An 18,385-nucleotide genomic window follows, 5' to 3' on the forward strand; every position below is an offset into this window, starting at 1 on the left:
GATCACGTCTCTCTCTGCAGGCTGACATTGTGCATACGTCACTATCAGATGGACTATCAAGATGCCCTTTCTGTCTGGAGCTGGAGCTGCAGCTCAGCAACAAAATGCAAAGAAAAACTATACAGCCTGAACTGCTAACCGAGCTTCCTGTTGCTGCTTGCCTCAGCATGTCTAACTTCCTGTCCTCCCGTCCTCTCGGTGTTGATTCTCACCTGAGCTCTGAGGCTTTTAACATGTTTAGATTTGTCAAATACTGAACTTATTTCCATCCATGAAGGATATCAAACATCTGAGAACCGTGTGAGCTGAGGGCAACTGATCACTGATTCATTTACAGTCTTCAAGATCTTTCATGTGATTATGATTTAATACAAACATTTGGATCTGCAGGACTTTCTTTAGGCATCACATTGTGCACATAAAACATAGACACAGCAGCTTTTACAACCATCATGTAGATAACGTTTGTTTTGGAAGAATCAGGAGCCCTGTGGCTGTATCCCATGTGACTGTGGAGAGCGGAATTTGACTCACATCTGAATAAACTATATAGTAAGTCATGAAGCAAATGTGTTTCCTGAAAACTGAGCCAGGTTGAATATATATTCAGGAACATTAACAATGTGACCTAAAAACACGATCCAAATGGTTCTGTCTTCTGAGTTCAGCTATAAACCTGCCGGTGTTTGGCAACATTTTTGAATTTGCTGGCTGTGTTATCTGATGCTGATAAGGAGGAGGCTATGCTAGGCTAAAAACATAACCTGCTGTTCAGTGGTGCTTTCTTATAACTTGACTACAGCGGGTGTCAGCAGGCTTCATGGAGAGAATTTAGTGTCTCAGCATCGAACATGTGACAAGCTGAGAGCTACACCCCTACACTATGCTGATTTATGGACATTTTAGTCAGTAAATGCAATGCATTTCAAAACACTGCGGATCATGATGTTTGTCCCAAGGCAATAAATCTCCCTTCTCTCTTATTAATTTACTTTAATTTAAAATGGCAACTAGTTCCCATGATATGACAGTAAACATAAATTAAGAAAAATTAAGAAACCTTTATTTATGTCCCATAATGGGGAAATTGCTTAAGGCAGCCCAGCAAAGAGCGCCATACACCAGTGAGTACACTGGAGGCTGTGTGGGTAAAGTGTCTTGGGACTAGGGAGGAGTTGGGATTGAACCACCTTCTGGTTATTGGACAACCCTGCTATACCACTGAGCCACTGCTGCCCTGTAGATTAATGGGTCAGCCAGGCCTGTTGAGCCTAAAGTCCAAAGGATCATGAAGGTGTCTCTCTTTCAGCCTGGTTAGATGACTTTTTTAAGTTAACCTAAGTTAACCTAAGGCCTTTTACTGACCCCCTTCTTTGAAATGCCTTCACAATTCATAGCCAATCACCAATTAAAGACACCTAAACTACAGGAGGTTCTGTTCCGTTTGGGGACCTGGTTTTAATGATGCACCACACGTCTGCAGCATCAAGCCATCAGAATGGACCTTAAAATAACTATTTTCATATCAGATGATGTAGAAGAGACCATCACATGAATGCAAATGTGACGCAAATATGCAAATATTTTTCAGATTTCTCCAACACACACCAAAAACACTGTTTAAAATGAAAAGTAATAACATGTCTGACCACGCCCCCTCTCCACAGTGCCCCCCCCCTCCCTTTGTGGCGGGGCTTCCGGTCCGCATCATCACGCTGTGAGCCCCGCAGCCTCACTGAGGAGAAGAAGAAGAACCACCCGGCCGCCGCTTCATGTAAGTCCTCTTCACTTTGTACTTAACGGAGAACGGAGCTTTGTGCGGGTTTAACCCACTGTGTACCGGCTCACCGTGTCTGTCTGTGTTAAAGTACAGCTCCCCGTGTGTGTGTGTGTGTGTGTGTGTGGAACAGCGTGGTTAAAACTCGAATTCAACACTTCACAAAGTTTCCACCAGACTTCGTGGAATTTGGCGATGATTCTGTAGTTTGTTTGTTTGTTTGTTTGTTTGTTTGTGAGAGAAGAAAATGAACGATAAGAAATGGGGAGAGGTGGAGGTGGGGGGCCGACGGAGGGACAACCTAACTGACTTTTTGTCTGTCTAACAGCCCGTTGTGTTGTTTCGGTAGTTCTCTGTAGTTCTCTGTAGTAGTTGTGTGTGTCGGGGTTATTGTACGCTGTTCTCTTCACACGCCTCTTAAAATATAAAACCTGGTCGGTTTTATTGACTTGCACGGTCTCCGTTAGCTGGCAGCGCCTCTTTCACTTCACCGTTACAACTTGGGCAACAGTTGTGTCTGTTTAAAGTCTGTTTAAGTCTGTTTTACTCGATTTTCCTTTATATCAAACCAGTGGCGTAGGAAGCATTAAAAATGTGGGGGTGGGGGCACCTTCTGTGGGTGGGTGGTGAAAAAAAGTACATTGATATATTATGAAATATAATATAATAATATGAAGTAATTGCGATTTCCTGCGGATTTTAACAGGTTGTTAAACTATTTTACCTACAGAAGTAAACACTTAACTCAATGACTATTTTAGAGAACAAAAACTCATTTATTTTAAAAACGGTGACATACAGAAACTAATTCCAAGTTTTGTCAACCATACTGGTGCTACTACACTAACAGATGATACAAAGCCTCCATATCTGAGGCCTTCTCGCATTTACAGAGACAAAATACTGGCAAATCTCCCTCATGTCCACCTGATGAGTTTTCCCCGTCATCACTCACCTCAGCAACAGAACTTTCTCTACTGGCCCTACATGATGGCCCTGCCTCTGACTCACTCTCAGTACCTAATCTTAAATATAGATGGAGATGGATTGTGCTTTACTTTTCAATTAACAACCAATATAAGTGAGCTTTTCAATATATCATCAATGAAATAACATCAGCATATTCTGTTTGAACACAGGTCTCATCATCTGAGTTTCAAAAAGTTGTTGGACCATGAACCAAACTCTACTTAATGCAGATAATACTGAAACACTAAAAATACTAACTTACAAAAAAAATGCATGTCTTTATTTTTATTTGTTTATAAAACTGCTTAATTCACAACAAACCTTGTGGATGTGTTTATAATGATGCACTGCCTTATCTGCTACATCAGTGTTTCCCTGTTAATATAATGCACTGTTAGGAATCTCCTCATGTCCATTGTGTGTGGGAAGGAAGCAGAAAACGTAAACAATATGTCGCCAGACAAATCATACTGTAACTGAGAATAAACAGTAGCTTCCTCCCAACTTTTCTAAGTTGATTTAACATCAATTTGAAGCTTCGACCAGCTTCGACCAGCACTCATGGTTCTCTTTGCGGTGTTTTTACACGCTCGCTCGATGAAAGCCACTGGCTTTGTTAGGTCCGTTACTATAGTAACAGTACAGGCGCTGTGGTAACCAGGAAAACAAGGAGTGGATTTCAGTGGTGAGGTTATTCTCTTATGAACAGACTTTTTCACGAGCAATCGAAACAGCGTTAGTTGGAGTTTCCTACTCAGTAAATGTCGGGGGGGTCCAAATGGGTCGTTTTAAAATGTGTGTGTGTGTGTGGGGGGGTCCCTCTGATATAATGGTAGCTACGCCTATGTATCAAACGGTTCCATTATTGTTCTAAACATGTGTGTGGAACAAAGCTCGCCATTTATGACTATATAAAACTATATTTAATAGTTTTTTGCGGGAGTAATATCGACTTGTCTGTGAAACACATGGTTCTTCTAGGGACTATGTATTTAGTTTGTCAGAGTGCAATGCTGTGTCTCATAATGATTAATATAAAAACAAAGTTCAATGCCAATATATACAACTTTAACAATATTTTAATAGGAAAAAAAAGCACATTAAATGTTAAAACAGAGGAAACGTGCTAATTTTGAATCTGAAGTGCGGCCTTGTTGGCAACATGTTGCTGCCCACAGGTCAACATTGATTTATTGATTGTTGTTGATGTTACCTTGAGCTTGGATGCCGCAGGTGACCGCCGGTCCTGCAAAGGATTGTTCCACTTGTGGCAGCCCTGAGTTCCTGTAGTCAAAACACAGTTATCGTCTGAGTTGTTTATAATTAGGAGAGTTTCAGGGCAATGTTCTAGTAAGCTTGCTAATAAGTAAGTGAACTTTGGATTAATCTTTGTTAGGAATTTGGTCTACTGTTTCCTCAGCTTGGAAACAGCGATCAACACCCTTCCAGTCTGGTCATGTTTTGATTCAGAGAAGGGGCGTTAACAGCCATGTTATCAGTGCTTTTTGGGAGAGAAGTTCCATTATCAGCACCGTTTAGGTAATTAGAGGGAAACTCTGTTCTGTGGTATTTACTCTGATGTTGTTTCTGTAATTGTTAGGATTTGATGTCAAAAATAGTTCTTAGGATTTCCCTTTGGGGGGCCAAACTTGTACAATTTGTTTATTTAATTTTCATTCAGACAGTACATGACCTCCAAACCTGCAAGGCATAGGTGGAAGTTTTGGGCTCTATGTGATGTGCAAACTTCATATGCATGAAGGCTCCAAATGTGTACAAGGAGGTCTGCCTCAACACCTAGTGTTTGGGTTCACCCACAAAAGGCCGTTGCTTCTGATGACCCGAAGAAGGGCAAAAATGTTGTTGCCTTGAGCTCAAGACGTCGAAAGCCAGACGTCCAGGGATGTGGAACTAACACCTCGGATCAACCTAGATTATAACAGATGCAAAAGGGCTGTGGACCACCTAGACCAGGCAGGTAAGCGCATATTTCTTTTCTTTTTTTTGTGTGTCAAAATAATAAGAAGGATGTGTATACATTTATTCATGTCATCTGATCTTTTCTTTTTCTTCTGCAGGTTTGTAGCACCTACTCCTGCCATCGGCAATCACGCAGGTGGCCCATGCGCCTGTTCTACCGCATGATAGATGTACCATGCTATAATGCTTATGTGCTGTAACCCCTGTGGACCCCAGCTGGAACAGCGCTAAGCACCACAGGTGGCATCTCTTCTTGGAGCAGCTTGGCAGAGCTTTCATTGCTCTAGCCATTGCAAACAGGAGCCATTTGCCCACAGGAAACTGCAGCCAGCCTGGTCCTACAAGCCCGGAGCAAGCTCTATGGTGAAGAAGAAGAGGAGGAGGACGAGACGGAGCCACAGCCAGGGCCCCCAGAAAGTGTTGCTTTTGCCCAAAGCGCAAAAAGGGTGTGAAACCAGTGCGACAAATGTGGAGCACCTTCATGTAAAATGCACCTCACAGCGATCTGTGGTTTATGCTTTAAATCAGGACCACATGACAACAAGGGCATAAAAACAAAAACTATGATGTGACCTACAACATATGGTGTAACCTCGTTAACATCAGTCAAAGGTGCCCGGTCAGTGGTGATAGAGAATTACTAAAATAGTCTCTGGAGTAATTTGTGTTGGAATTTACACAGGATCTGATGTGTCAATCTCCCCATTTATTACAGATTCATTGGTGATATTAAACCAGTGGGAACAGCACATAGCCCAATATCTTACACCTCGCTGTTTTTTTTCGACTGATACAAAAATAGGATGTGTTGTGGTGGTATCGAGGTGTTTTTTAAAGTCAAAAACACAGATGCTCCTTTTTATATTAAACTGTTAAGTGGTGCTAGAGGTCAGCCTGTGATGGTAGTCTGCCATCGGCTGCATGCCGTCGCGGTTTAGTCCTCTGATGTCAGTTTCCTCAGCAAGACTCTTGAGGAAAAAGGTTGTTTATTGTCATACAGTACAAGATGATTCAAATTCTGTCATATTCCATGATGTATCTGGAAGATATGAAAGTATAGAGCTGTTTGGTCTAGACTGCAGTGTGTTATTACTGCTCATCATATCCCTGTATTATTCATCTGCTGGTAACCTGTGGTCATCTTGTTGCAGCTCTCCTTCATTATAACATCAAGAGTTTCCTGGAACACTTAATGTTTGTTTGTACTGATTTTGCTGCAGACAATTATTCTTCAGCAGCTGTAAATGTCTAGACACATCTTTAAACTCCTTTGACTTTATTCTGAGTTTTAATCTATTCTCTGATTATGATAAAGCTCAAACTGGTATACAACCATAAGATATAAAAAAATCAGTCAGTTTCGATATTTTCTGAAAAAGGCATGTAAAAAAGAAACAAAATGTTGAAAGTCATACCTTAGTGTTTAGCAGGTTCTGGATGTGATAGGTGTTTTTTTTGTATGGATATCAAACCTAGCAGTTTGTTTCTAGATGGTGAGGGTTAAGTATTTTAGTTTGTCCGTGTGACAAACTAAAATACTCCATCCATGACTTTTATATACTTTGTTGTTGTCTTGTAATATCCTAAGATGTCAGAGATCCTCTAGTTTACTGTAACTCCTTGTAGTATTTTTGTATTCTCATGTTCTACCATATGCCTGTAGTCTGTTTGTCTTTTATATACTTTTGACCTCTATTTATGTTTGAGTAGTTGTTGTGTGTATTCATTATGTCATGCGGATGTGACTGCTGAAACAGGACACTGTAACATTGAACATAATTACAGACACAGAGGCAGGTTGTGGGGGCTGTGAGTCAGTATTTGGACAGCTGTAATTATAACTTTTGACTCTAAATCTGACCTAAAGAAACAGGTTGTTACAGTCTGTTTTTTCTTTATTTTCTACAGCCTAAAATTCACGTACACATCTGTACAGTTTGGGTCTTGACTGAAATGAGGAACATGGAAAGGAAGTACGCGTGGTCTTTAGGGATTAGTCACATGAGCCGTTTTTATGTATACACACTGATGATTTAACCGTGACTGCCTGCCTGTGATGAATGCTGTACATAGACATGAGTGAATGGCTGTTCTGAGCTGTTGCTTAAGTCACTATTTGAAGCTGCTGTATTCTAGTGTGTTTGTGTGCATGGTTGTCCGTTTTTGTGAGGACCATTTAATGAGGACATTTTTGGAAAGTGAGGACACTGACCTCCTTGACAACTGTTTGAGGGTTAGGATACAGTTTCTAAGAAGTGTTCTGTTTTTGGAGGTTTGTTAGTGTCCTTGCAAAAATAGAAAGACATGCATGTGTGTCTGCTGTGGGGTTATTAAACCTCGACACATTTTCCACCCAGTTTCTGGCCAGTGACACTTTATAGAAATAACAGCCTCCTGCTTCTGCTGCCTTTTGTGGAAAATTCTGCAGGTCTGGTATAAAATATATTTTTTTTCTGTTTTCTTTTGTGGAAGAACAGACGTTTGTTTTGTTCTTACTTATTTGTAAGTTTGATAAATGGGCATTGTAATTCCCTAAATATGCTCACATGAAAGCATACACATGAAACCAACAAATGAAAATGTAAATCTTTCAAATTTCTGAGGAAGGGCCACGCCTTGAGGGGGCATGTTGTTTTATATAGTCATGCACAATGCAACAAAGCAGCTGTTGCTTTGTGAGCTGTCAGCTGACTATTTTCCTCATGGAGCTTCAGACTGCGGCATTATTGTATGCTATTTCCCCATTGTGGGACTAATAAAGGTTTCTTAATCTTAATTGTGGTGGAAACTGAGATAACAAAAGAATGAAGGCATTTTTAGGTTCCAGGAAAAGACCAAAACCTCACTTTTTATTATAAAATAAATAAATACTGCTACAACTACCACTAAAGATAAAACTTCTACTATGCTAAAGTAAAAAACTCAAAAAACTAATAAATGTTCCAGGTTTTGGTCGTTTTCTTTTGGCTTTGCTAAAATCTTCTTAAGGGGCATCCAAAAATGTTGTGGCAATGCAGACTGTGATAGCTCTACTTGGTCACAAGTCCACATTTTTGGCTGCCGAACCGAGCAGGTTGTGTTACATTTGGAGCTAATGACAGGAGTAATCTGCCGAAATCATACTTGAAGCATGTTTCCTCGTCCACGTTTCTTTCTCTGAGTGGCCTGAAGCCCACCCCCTTTTTGTACATTTCTCTGTGTCAGTGTTTCATGTCATTTTATGTTCTCCATCACAGTGTCTGTCTATCATTCGAGCAGCTGCTTTCCATATTGAAGTCAACACAGAGGTTAGGGGTCACAGAGAAAATGGGACAGGAAGTAGTGTTGTCATGCATTTTTTTTCTCAGCACAGGAACCCATGTGACCTTTAACCCTGTTGCTTCATCCTCCCTGCAAACCTTAAAACAACATGAAGCCTGTAACTCAGCTAATAGTCATTAACTCTTTACTGTCCATTCAACTCCGTCTCAGGCTGTGCGTTCACAGCCTTTTAAAACAACGCCTTTTTTTCTGCCGTAATAACTAAGGACTGGGGCTCAAATCAGAGTTTTGTGTATGTGTGTGCGTAATAAGGACTTCTGGCAGGAAATATAACATAACAGCAAAATGGAAATGTCATATGTGAGTAGTTGGATAGATAAGAAATAACAGCACATCATGCTAAAATGGCTGCCATGCATGTGAACAGGAAGCAGGAACTGTAGTGTTTTTACTGCAGTGTTTTTCAGGAACCGGTGTGAATTGGTGCAAATGGAGTTTTTGTTTTCTCAGGCTGTTTACTTTCCCACACCACCTTTTCTCCCTTTGTTTTTTTTTGTTTTGATCTTTTTAGGTTTCTAATTTGAGCTGTGTATCAGAGTTTAACCAGTCTTCGCCTTTGTGTTACGTGGAGCAGTTTTAAAGCAGCTTTAGAGGTTCTACTAGAAGCAAAAGTAATAGCATTAGCACTGTGTGTGTGCTACATAAATCTTATTACACATTCAGCTTGCGGAACTTTTTTGTGGGAAAATGTTCAAATTTTGTAGATAAAGGACTCCTGGTTCCAATAGGAAAATAAATGTAAGCCAATGATAATGTCTGAAGTAACAAAAAACATAACTTGTTGAGTTACAAACTGTTATATTACATAACAGAAATGAAGAAACACTGATCAGCTGACAGATACACACTCGCTCACGCACATGGACAAGTGGGAGAGGGCGAGAGGGACAGTGAAGCAGACACGGGGAGAGTAAAAGCTGAAACAGGAGAAGCTGAACCAATTCCAGATCTGATTGGTATTCAGAGACCGACTGTTCAGGGAGACATTCCTGCAGGGGCAGAGAGGAGGTGGAGAGGTGCAGTGTGGTAGGAGGAGGAGGAGGAGGAGGAGGAGGAAGGGGTGACTCCATTCTTCAGCAGAAATCCTTAGCTGGGCCTCTCTATTTATCTTTGTGGTGCTTTTAGAGGCAGAGTTTTAAAAATGTTGATGTCATCACTCAGTCTTCATGACATCATCAGCAACAACATGTCAGCCAGGTTCAAACACAGATGTCTTCTGGGTTGTAAACAGCATTAGTTAGGTGATTGCATTTTTTGGATGTGTATAGAAAAATTATTGTTGTGTTGTGCACAGCAAAGATGTAATTACTCTTGTTTGTGATGAAGATATCACTGTGTCTGTTTATATACAGATCCTGTTTCCACCAACCAGAAAGCTGCACAGGACAGACTCATCCTTCATGGAGATCAGACTTGGTGCAGAAATGACAGAACAGAGGAAAATCTCCAGATGACGACAGACGACACAGTACAACTATGCTGACATAGTGGGTCGATTGACAGCTCCACAACGCGTCCTCACTCCTGCCGCTGCCGCCCGACCGTCATCCGTCCAGCCATGTTGTTGAGGAGGAAGTGGTGCGTTGCTGCGGTGACCGCCATCATCCTCTTCCTCATGCTCGCTAGTCAGAGCATCCAGAGGAGACAATTTCTGCCTCTGGCTTTAGCTCCGCCCAACAGTCGGGCCCCACCCACTGGCAGAGAGACAGGTGAGCATTTGTCATAGTAGTTTTGTAGTAGCAGAAGTAGTTGTAGTTGTATTGCTTGTACTAGTTACTACTAGTGGTGGTTGTTGTCGCCATAGTAACAGTGCAGTACCTAAAGCAGTTAAAGTTTCTGTAGTATTCATGATTTGTGGTCAGATTCAGCCTTCAGTGTTAGCAGAACTCCCATAATGCTTTGCTCTCTGACACCTAGCCTATTGGTTCACAGTGGTCAAACCCACAGCACCACATGCTGACCCAACCCCTTCACCTCCCAGCACCATCCAGCCTGATGCCGAGGAGGATGAAGAGGGTGAGGAGGTGGAGGTTGAGAAAATGGAGGCGCAGCTGATTGATGATTCGGAGGATAATTTAAAGTAATGTGCTGGCGATCATACATTTCCCATGATTCCCTGCTGTATTGTCCCCATCTGACTCCTCTGTGTCATCCACTTCCAGGCAGTGTGGATGTTCTAAGTCCTGTATTTCAGACCTGGACGGGTCAGACTGGTTCAGCCAACGCTACGACCCAAAACAGCAACCCATCCTGCGGGCCAAAGACAACATCTTGGACCCTTATGCACTCGCATGGTGGCTGGTAAGGACAAAAAGGACTGGAGCAGTTTCTGTCAAACCCACTGCTCCTACTAGACGGGGTTTGTTGATGTTAAACTATAACACCTGAAATGTTTCATGGATTACATCACATTATATGTAAAGAACATATAAAAATCACAGAAAATATTGACGCATCGTCTGTAACTCACCCGAAGTTGTCCTCTTTGTATTTGTCAGTGACTGAATGTGTTTTAAGAGCAATCGTCGAGTGTGAGTCAACTTACAGGAAATCATTGCAGGCGATGTGTCACCTAGTGACCCAGAAGTCAGCAGAATCACAGACTGAAACCTGTTTTTTTAGACTATTGAAGGGAAAAAATACAGTACATTTCCAGATGTTTTAGTAAATAGCCAGGATCAATAATGAACCTTTTCAGAAAACGTTTGTGCTTGTGTAACTTGTCAGACATTCGTCTCCTGCAGACTGCTGAGTCTTCCTGCATTTATAGATCAAGTCTTGCTGCAGAAACCATTAGTAGATTAAAAAGAGGAGGAGGAGGGACAGTAATGCTGCTAACATCATCAGTCTGCTCCACAGTATGCAGCAACCAGATGCATTCTGTGTTGGTGTTGTCCGTTTGTGGCAGGAAATGTTGAACATTTCATCATAATCTGAAAGTATTCAGTTTCCTGTGGAACTGCAGGCCTAAGAATCCTTGGTATGAATTCAAATCAGTTTAGTTCAGTTCAATTTTATTTATATAGCTCATTTTTGATTTATGAAGAGAGAGAGAGGAACAAACATGACAGGTTGTTAATGTTGTCAATCAAGCTGAAACCATTGTGTTTATATTATAGTGGATGTATATATCATCATGTAATAAATAATAATAATTTATACAGAGATAAGCAACAGAGACTGGTGCAGGCAATCAGCAATAATTGATCAGGGGCTGGACTGCAGGTCAGCATGCAGGTCTGGAGGCAGAAAGACCTGCAGAGAGAGAAAACTAAGAGGAAGACAGCACTCTAGTGTCAGTACTCTAGTATGTGTCAGGCTGATGAGAAAAGAGGAGGGGAAAGAGGGGCTGAAAGGGGACAGGAGACTGTTCAGTGGATCATGTTTGTGTCCCCTCACAGTGTAGGCGTATAGCAGCAGAGCTGTGCTAAAAGTTAAAGGTAGGGTAGGAGATTTTGAAAACTCAGTGAGAGTCAGCCAGATTTTGAAAGTAAACACACGCCCCTTTCTCTCGGTGCTCACCCCCGAAGCCACGCCTCCAATCACATGAACGTGCAGGGTCCACCCAGAGGATTGGCTGATGTTTTTAGCATTTTATAGCTTCCATAGATGATTCATAATCTTAGTTTAAATGCGAAACTGCCGAACTAATCGGTTGCTATCGGACTGTAAAGAGAAGTTACACTAATTTAACAAAACGTGCATCAGAATGAAATCTACCCTACCTTTAAGAATTTATCGGTCCTATGCCTCCTCCTTGACTGGTTGCTGTTTGAACACAAACACAAACATTTTTGGAAAAAGCCATATGAACACACCTTTAAAACAACATACTGTGTTTACTTGCAGAGTCTTCAGCGGTCTGGTAATGACCAGACTTTACAGAAAGTGATGTCAGAGATGTTCAAGGTCATTTCACCGCCCACTGTGGACTTCAGGCCACTCCCCTCCCGTTGTCGTAGTTGTGCGGTGGTCGGCAACTCTGGCAACCTGCGGCATTCTGGAAACGGCAACCTGATCAACTCTCATGGCTTTGTGATCCGGTACATACAGCACATCACCCACACACCCAACAGAGATGAAATGGCTCTCATCTCTTTTCTCTTCTTCCTCTTCAGGATGAACAAGGCAATGACCAGAGGGTTTGAGAAGGACGTTGGTAATCGGACGACGCATCACTTTCTGTACCCAGAGAGCGCGGTGGACATTGATCATGGCGTCAGTCTCGTCCTCCTGCCGTTTAAACTGAGAGACCTGGAGTGGCTGACAAGTGCACTGTCCACCGGCCAGGTCAAAATGTACGACACAGACAACACAAACACACCCACCAGAAACACAGAGTTCCAACAAACATGAAAAAGTTTATACAGACATTTCAAACATCATATCAGACAGCAAAAGCTGTGTGTAATGTGTTTTACATAGTTTAAAATATGAACTTCTGATAAACGACAAGCACTAATTCAGAGTTTGTTTTCAGGACCTACATGAGGGTTAAAGAACGAGTGGAGGCTGATAGAGACAAAGTAAGAACAACACGTCTCAGGATTGTTATTGTTATTGCAGCTGTCAGCTTTGGTTTTTACTTCTCTTTCCTATTTTTAGATTTGAAGAAGTTTCACTTAAGTTTCTGTCTAATGTGTTTGTATAAGTGCATTGACATTTCAACATTTTTGTTTCAAAGTTTGAACTTTGTTGTGTGTGTGTGTGTGTGTGTCTCTGTGTGTGTATATGTATACAGGTTCTGGTGGTAAATCCGGTTTTCTTCAAGTATGTTCACGATCGTTGGACTGAGCATCACGGACGCTACCCGTCTACCGGCATGCTGGCCATCATCTTCGCTCTGCACACCTGTGACCAGGTAAGAGGGAGAGGGCGGAGCTTGCTGCACATGTCAGATACTTTTTTAATACACTTACATGTAGTAAAGTGTGTAAACTGTGGACTTATTTATGCAGATCATGGATGTTGTCGGGTTTTTAAATTGAGCATAGCACTCACCCAGGAAATTACTTAACTGGTTTATCTGTCAAGCTAATGCAGGGGTTGGCAACCTGCGGCTCTGGAGCCGCATGAGGCTCTTTCATCCCTATGATGTGGCTCCCAGGCGGCGAGCTCATTTTTGGAAAAAAATAATAATAATGTGAATAAATAATGGCCGTTTAATTTAAATGTATTTTATTTTATTCATTTAGTTTTTTCATAGTAATAGTTGTTTCTTTGGAGATTGAGATGCTCTCGTGACATTAAAATAAAACTTAATATTTTGTCAAAATATGTGTCACGGTCACGTCCTGTGTGCAGCACCTGGGACACCGGACAAACTCGTGTTCGACAGCCACTTATATGAACATGGAAAAGTTTGCATTTAGAGTCTTGTCGATCTTTGTATCCTCATACTTGTGCGAGCTGGTGTTTTCCATCATGAACTGCTTTAAAAGTAAACATCGCTCGATCCATACTCGATCAATACTTCATGAAAATCAAAGTGATGTCTTACAGCCCTGAAATGGATACGATACGCTGTGTAGTGAAGTTCCAGAGCAGAACTCACATTAACGAGGTGAAAGAAATAATTACACAAGCTGTTATTCTGAAAATACATATTTTATATCGGACCCTGAACGACGTGTTTCATAATTCAGCTTGACTACTGTAGCCTAAGGCATGGAGGAAATTAATGACGGCACACTGAAATCTAAATAACATTAGGGGTTTGTGGCTCTGAGTGTGCTTTATTCAGTGGGAAACAGGCCCAAATGGCTCTTTTAATGCTGAAGGTTGCCGACCCCTGGGCTAATGCTAGCTGCTGTTTTTCTGCTAAAATAGCCTTTCTTCATTTCATCAATTTTAAGCTACTTTAACAGAGTACTAATTCATATGAGAACAAAGTTTGTCTTGTTGGTACATACAGTGACCACATGATGGATCATTCATTGTCCCTGAATGTGAAGATATGAGGTTATTATCTCCCCACGTATACAACTGTTATTGTGTGTGACATCATTTCCTGTCTCTGTTCAGGTGTCGGTTTTTGGTTACGGCGCTGATAAGCAGGGAAACTGGCACCACTACTGGGAGGAGAATCGCTATGCCGGAGCCTTCAGGAAGACCGGCGTCCACAGCGCTGACTTCGAGACGCAGGTCATCCACCAGCTTGCCAAGGAAGGCAAGATCAGTCTATACCTGTGACACAACCACTCACCTACATACACACAGACAGCCTGCCTGACTGACAGGCAGATCATTATCTGGCTGCTTGTAGGCACATCTGGCCGTCCCATGGCACTGAAAAACCAAATCTGAGCCAGCTGAGAGTTGTATGTGGTTTGTGGGGATTTGGATGGGAACCAGACCCCCTTGTAGGTTTTCTATATTAATCACCATGTCTGCCTTGAGTCGGACATCCAGGCATACTGGATCAAGGATGCTAGGATGTTTTTAAGTTACCTGTGGACTCCGGTGGGAGATACTGAAACATGTCACCTCCTTCCATTTGCTGGTTTAAATAAGGTCCAGGTCAGCAGTTTTTGGAGACCAACTGAACCATCCTGCCGTCTGCGACTGCTGGGATTAACCACGAGCTCTGTGCGGAGCAGGAAACAACCAGAGACTTTTTATATCTCTTTTTTATCATATTTTCTAGACATTATACAGGGATAACCTCTTTTTTTAATGAAAGCACTTTGTCCTGAAGAAGAAAATGGTGGGAAGAGGCCATACTTCTCTGTCCAACCACTTTGAAGACTTACATTTTATTAATCATTTATAATCCATCCATTTATTTTAACTGAACCATAACCGTTCTGACCTAGAGGACACGAACTTGACTTGAAGCTGGATATTTTCACGCAATCTCACGCCTGCCTTTTTTTTAGAATATTAGCCATTGATGCTTGCTGTCTTGACCTTGATATGGACATGGTAGTAGAGCACGGGAGGAGCCTGTGTTAAAGTGTCTCTATCATGATTCTTTAATCTGTTTCTTGGTGACACATAAAGTGAACCACAGCCATGCTTAAGGAAGCGACAAAGACAAACGTATGTGGCTTTAAAGATTTATTAAAACCTAACCAGGACAAAGTCAATCATTAGCATTTCCAGTATGTGCCGTGCATGGAGTAGGAAAAGTAGGAAGATGTAGTGCAATTTCAGTTAAAGTCCGACCAAAAATAACCACCTGAACGGAGCGACTGACCAGTCGGCTGGGTGGTGACGCCGCGCAGACGGCCGTCACACCTATGCTGTGAATGTACAAAAACTGTTGCTGATTGTCAGTCAGTCATCTGAATGTGAGTGGCTTCGTTTACACTTGGAGGACATTGTCACACCAACAAGCCTAAAACCATCAGTCTGGACAAACAACAAAATGATCTGCCCTTTAGTGGAAGTACAGGTGTACATAAGAACATTGTAACCTGCTCGTTTTGTCTCTTTTTTTGGTGTGGATACAGATTCAGACAAACATGCTGGTGTGAAATTGTCCTGAAGCTGATGGCAAGTCTGCTTCAAACAAACTTATCTAACACTTGTTTTAGTGATGTCGGCACCAAGACTGATAAAGAGAAGAGAACATGTTCGCTTTGAAGGTTTTAGCGTAGCACTGCATCAGATATAGATAAAGCTGGTATTATCGAAACAAATGAAACAACCTGAAATGTTGGTTGTTCTCGTTTGTGCTGTTGTTGGTCCCCCCTCTGTGCCTGTGTTGTGGAAATGATCAGTAATTGTTTGTGCTTTTTTGGTTTATGTTTCATACTTTTCGTGGTAAACTCTGGTGTGGTCATCCCGATCCTAGTCAAGGCCAAATCAGCACTCGACATACTGTTGTGTCATCACTGAGGGGTGACTGGCTTGTTTAACGTGTGTAGCCTTTGTGTTAGTTAATTTACCATAACCCTTCACTGTTTGTGTACGCAGAGAGCTATGCCAACACCAAGGTAGCACAACGCTGTGTCTTGTGGAGGGTTTGGAGGGTCCTTTAAATGCGGACAAAAACGTCAGTGAATACAGCAGATGATTACTCTTTAAATCAACTGCAGATGTCCAGGTTGCTAGGCATCTTCTATAGATGCTCATTTAACGCTTGGTGCAAACTTTGTGTTCTATGAGGGCCTTGTATCTCTGAATTGAGACACAGCTCATGAATCAGACAGTCTCTGAGGCCATTCATGGTGCTGCACTCATTGTTGGCTCACACCTGAACCATCTCTGTGTGATTTCTGATCATTAATTTCTCAACAAGCACTTTTGTTTGAAGCAGACTGAGGACTTGTTTATAAATGCACCTGGAGGCTGCTGCTCTGTCATTAGGGTGGCTGATGTTTTTACTGTAGTTCTGTTTGAAGTCACGTGGTCTCTGAAATCCAACTGCTGAGTTGCCTGAAGCCTTAACAGGTTTAATCTAAAACATCTGCTGCTTGTTTTAAATGTTTTCATCCACTGCTGAGATTTAACACTTTGCTGCCTTCTCCGGGAAAACCTCCTGCCAGTAGACTGGGAAACGATCCAGTTCACAAGCTAATGATGAGTTACCTAAATGTGCCATAAACCTGAGTTCAGCCACTAAATGTCAGCGCAGCATGCCTGGAGAGCCCTGAGCTGGGTTTAACATCTGGATGCTAGGTTGTAGAATTGACCAGAAGAGTTGTTGTAAACAGATTTACTTCCTCACACTCAACAGTTACGTTTGTGAGGAGTTTAAATCCAAAGTTGTGCTCATCAGATTCCCTGCAGTCTGGAAATGTAACATTTATTTGTATGAATAATGCAGGAAGCGAATCAGCTGCTTGTAATCCTATTCTAAACGTCTGTATGTAGATTTAAAGCAGAGCAACCAAACGAGACATATGTGTGATGTACATTCAGTTATCGTAGCTTTAAATCAGCTCATCATGTTTTCACTGTGACTGTAAGTCGCGGCGAAAGTTTCGTGTAACAACCTGCTGATCATCAATTCATTCATAGTTGCCAAACAGACAGAAGCACTGATATTCAACAAAACCACAGAAAACAACATGCTGTCACTCTGAAATAAAAATCATGAAACTTATTTCAAGAGTTTTGTTTTCCGTTTTAAAGGCTGTACTGACCCTGGAAGTAAACATTGAAACATTGAAACCCAGATGACAAGAGTTCTGCATCTGTATCAGTCCTGACCTTGTGTTTCTGTCAACATCAAAAAATCTGCTTGTTATAACAAGATATTTTTCTCAAGTCAGTGACTCACCAGCTGCTTTACTGATACCCGGTACATGTTGGTGGCATTAAACTGTGTAACTAGAAATGGATGCAACAAAATACGTGTTCTCCTCACAGCAACGCATTCATTCAATTTTTTAGTGTTGGTACTATTCACATGTTAAATCCCTACAAACAAACGTCTGCATTTAATTCAACTAACTCCTGGTAGCATAGTTACATCAGTGAAGTATTTAAATATTCACATCCATAAAGTTGTCAGAAACAGGGAGATTATAGACGGAAACCAAAACTGTTTTTGTACCAGGCTGTAAATGTCTAATTGTTTTGCATTTTAACATGGAGGCCTACAGGACTGGACTCACTTGATAAGAGAGCCCTCTAGTGGTCTTTCAATGAACTGACTTGGGACTACTTTTTGGTAGTCCCAAGTTTGCCACACACACACACACACACACACACACACACACACACACACACACACACACACACACACACACACACACACACACACACACACACTGTGATCAGCATGTCTAGAACTTTACTTGCTATCTTCTAGGTGAGCACCACCTTCACGCGTTTGTTAATATTTTCTGGACAATAAAGAAATTTAATGTTGGAAGTTTTCCTCAATCATTAAGCTGTATATTAAAATAACATGAAGATGGTCTTAGATTTGTCTAAGCTACAAATTCTTAAAAGTAAATGTGCTGTTAAAGGTACTTAAGGAGACTTTTTCAGTACTTTTCCACTCCTAGCTAAGTTAGGGTTAGGGTAAAATCTGTCACTGAACCTGGTTGTGTATTTATGAGAAAAATATCTTGTTATATTGTGCAAAACATTTTTAACAATAGTAGTGGCAGCATTACGCTGCTGTACTCACTGAGGTGCTGTGATATGTTGGGACATCGAAGGCAGCTGGAAGCATCAGAAGTTTTCCATTTCAGGCTCCACCTCCACGTCCATGTTTACCAACCTGTCAACATCTTAAGCCCAGTCCATGTCCATTGATATGTCCATCCCTCATCGGCTCTTTCTTGAAGTTAGAGCTTTGGTCTTTGATATACCACCTTCTCGTTTGTGCTCTTGTTCACAGTTGGTCCATTAAAGTCTCACATTCTGCACCTACCGGGA

General features: G+C 41.6%; 1 protein-coding gene across 2 annotated transcripts; it reads left to right on the forward strand.

The window, feature by feature from the left end:
* Positions 1-1,693: 1,693 nt before the first annotated feature.
* st3gal8 (ST3 beta-galactoside alpha-2,3-sialyltransferase 8) lies at positions 1,694-17,099 on the forward strand. 2 transcript variants are annotated; one of them, XM_028405114.1, is made up of 9 exons: positions 1,694-1,774; positions 9,400-9,756; positions 9,965-10,127; positions 10,210-10,348; positions 11,897-12,090; positions 12,166-12,345; positions 12,528-12,573; positions 12,789-12,908; positions 14,072-17,099. In XM_028405114.1, exons 2-9 carry the CDS (start codon positions 9,606-9,608, stop codon positions 14,237-14,239), a joined length of 1,161 nt encoding a protein of 386 aa, XP_028260915.1. In that variant the 5' UTR covers positions 1,694-1,774; positions 9,400-9,605; the 3' UTR covers positions 14,240-17,099. The 2 variants fall into 2 exon arrangements, with proteins under 2 accessions (XP_028260915.1, XP_028260916.1); XM_028405115.1 differs by having other exon boundaries at positions 9,980-10,127.
* The last annotated feature ends 1,286 nt before the right edge of the window (positions 17,100-18,385 follow it).

This window comes from Parambassis ranga, chromosome 5, assembly GCF_900634625.1.
Source record: "Parambassis ranga chromosome 5, fParRan2.1, whole genome shotgun sequence".
Lineage (NCBI taxonomy): Eukaryota > Metazoa > Chordata > Actinopteri > Ambassidae > Parambassis > Parambassis ranga.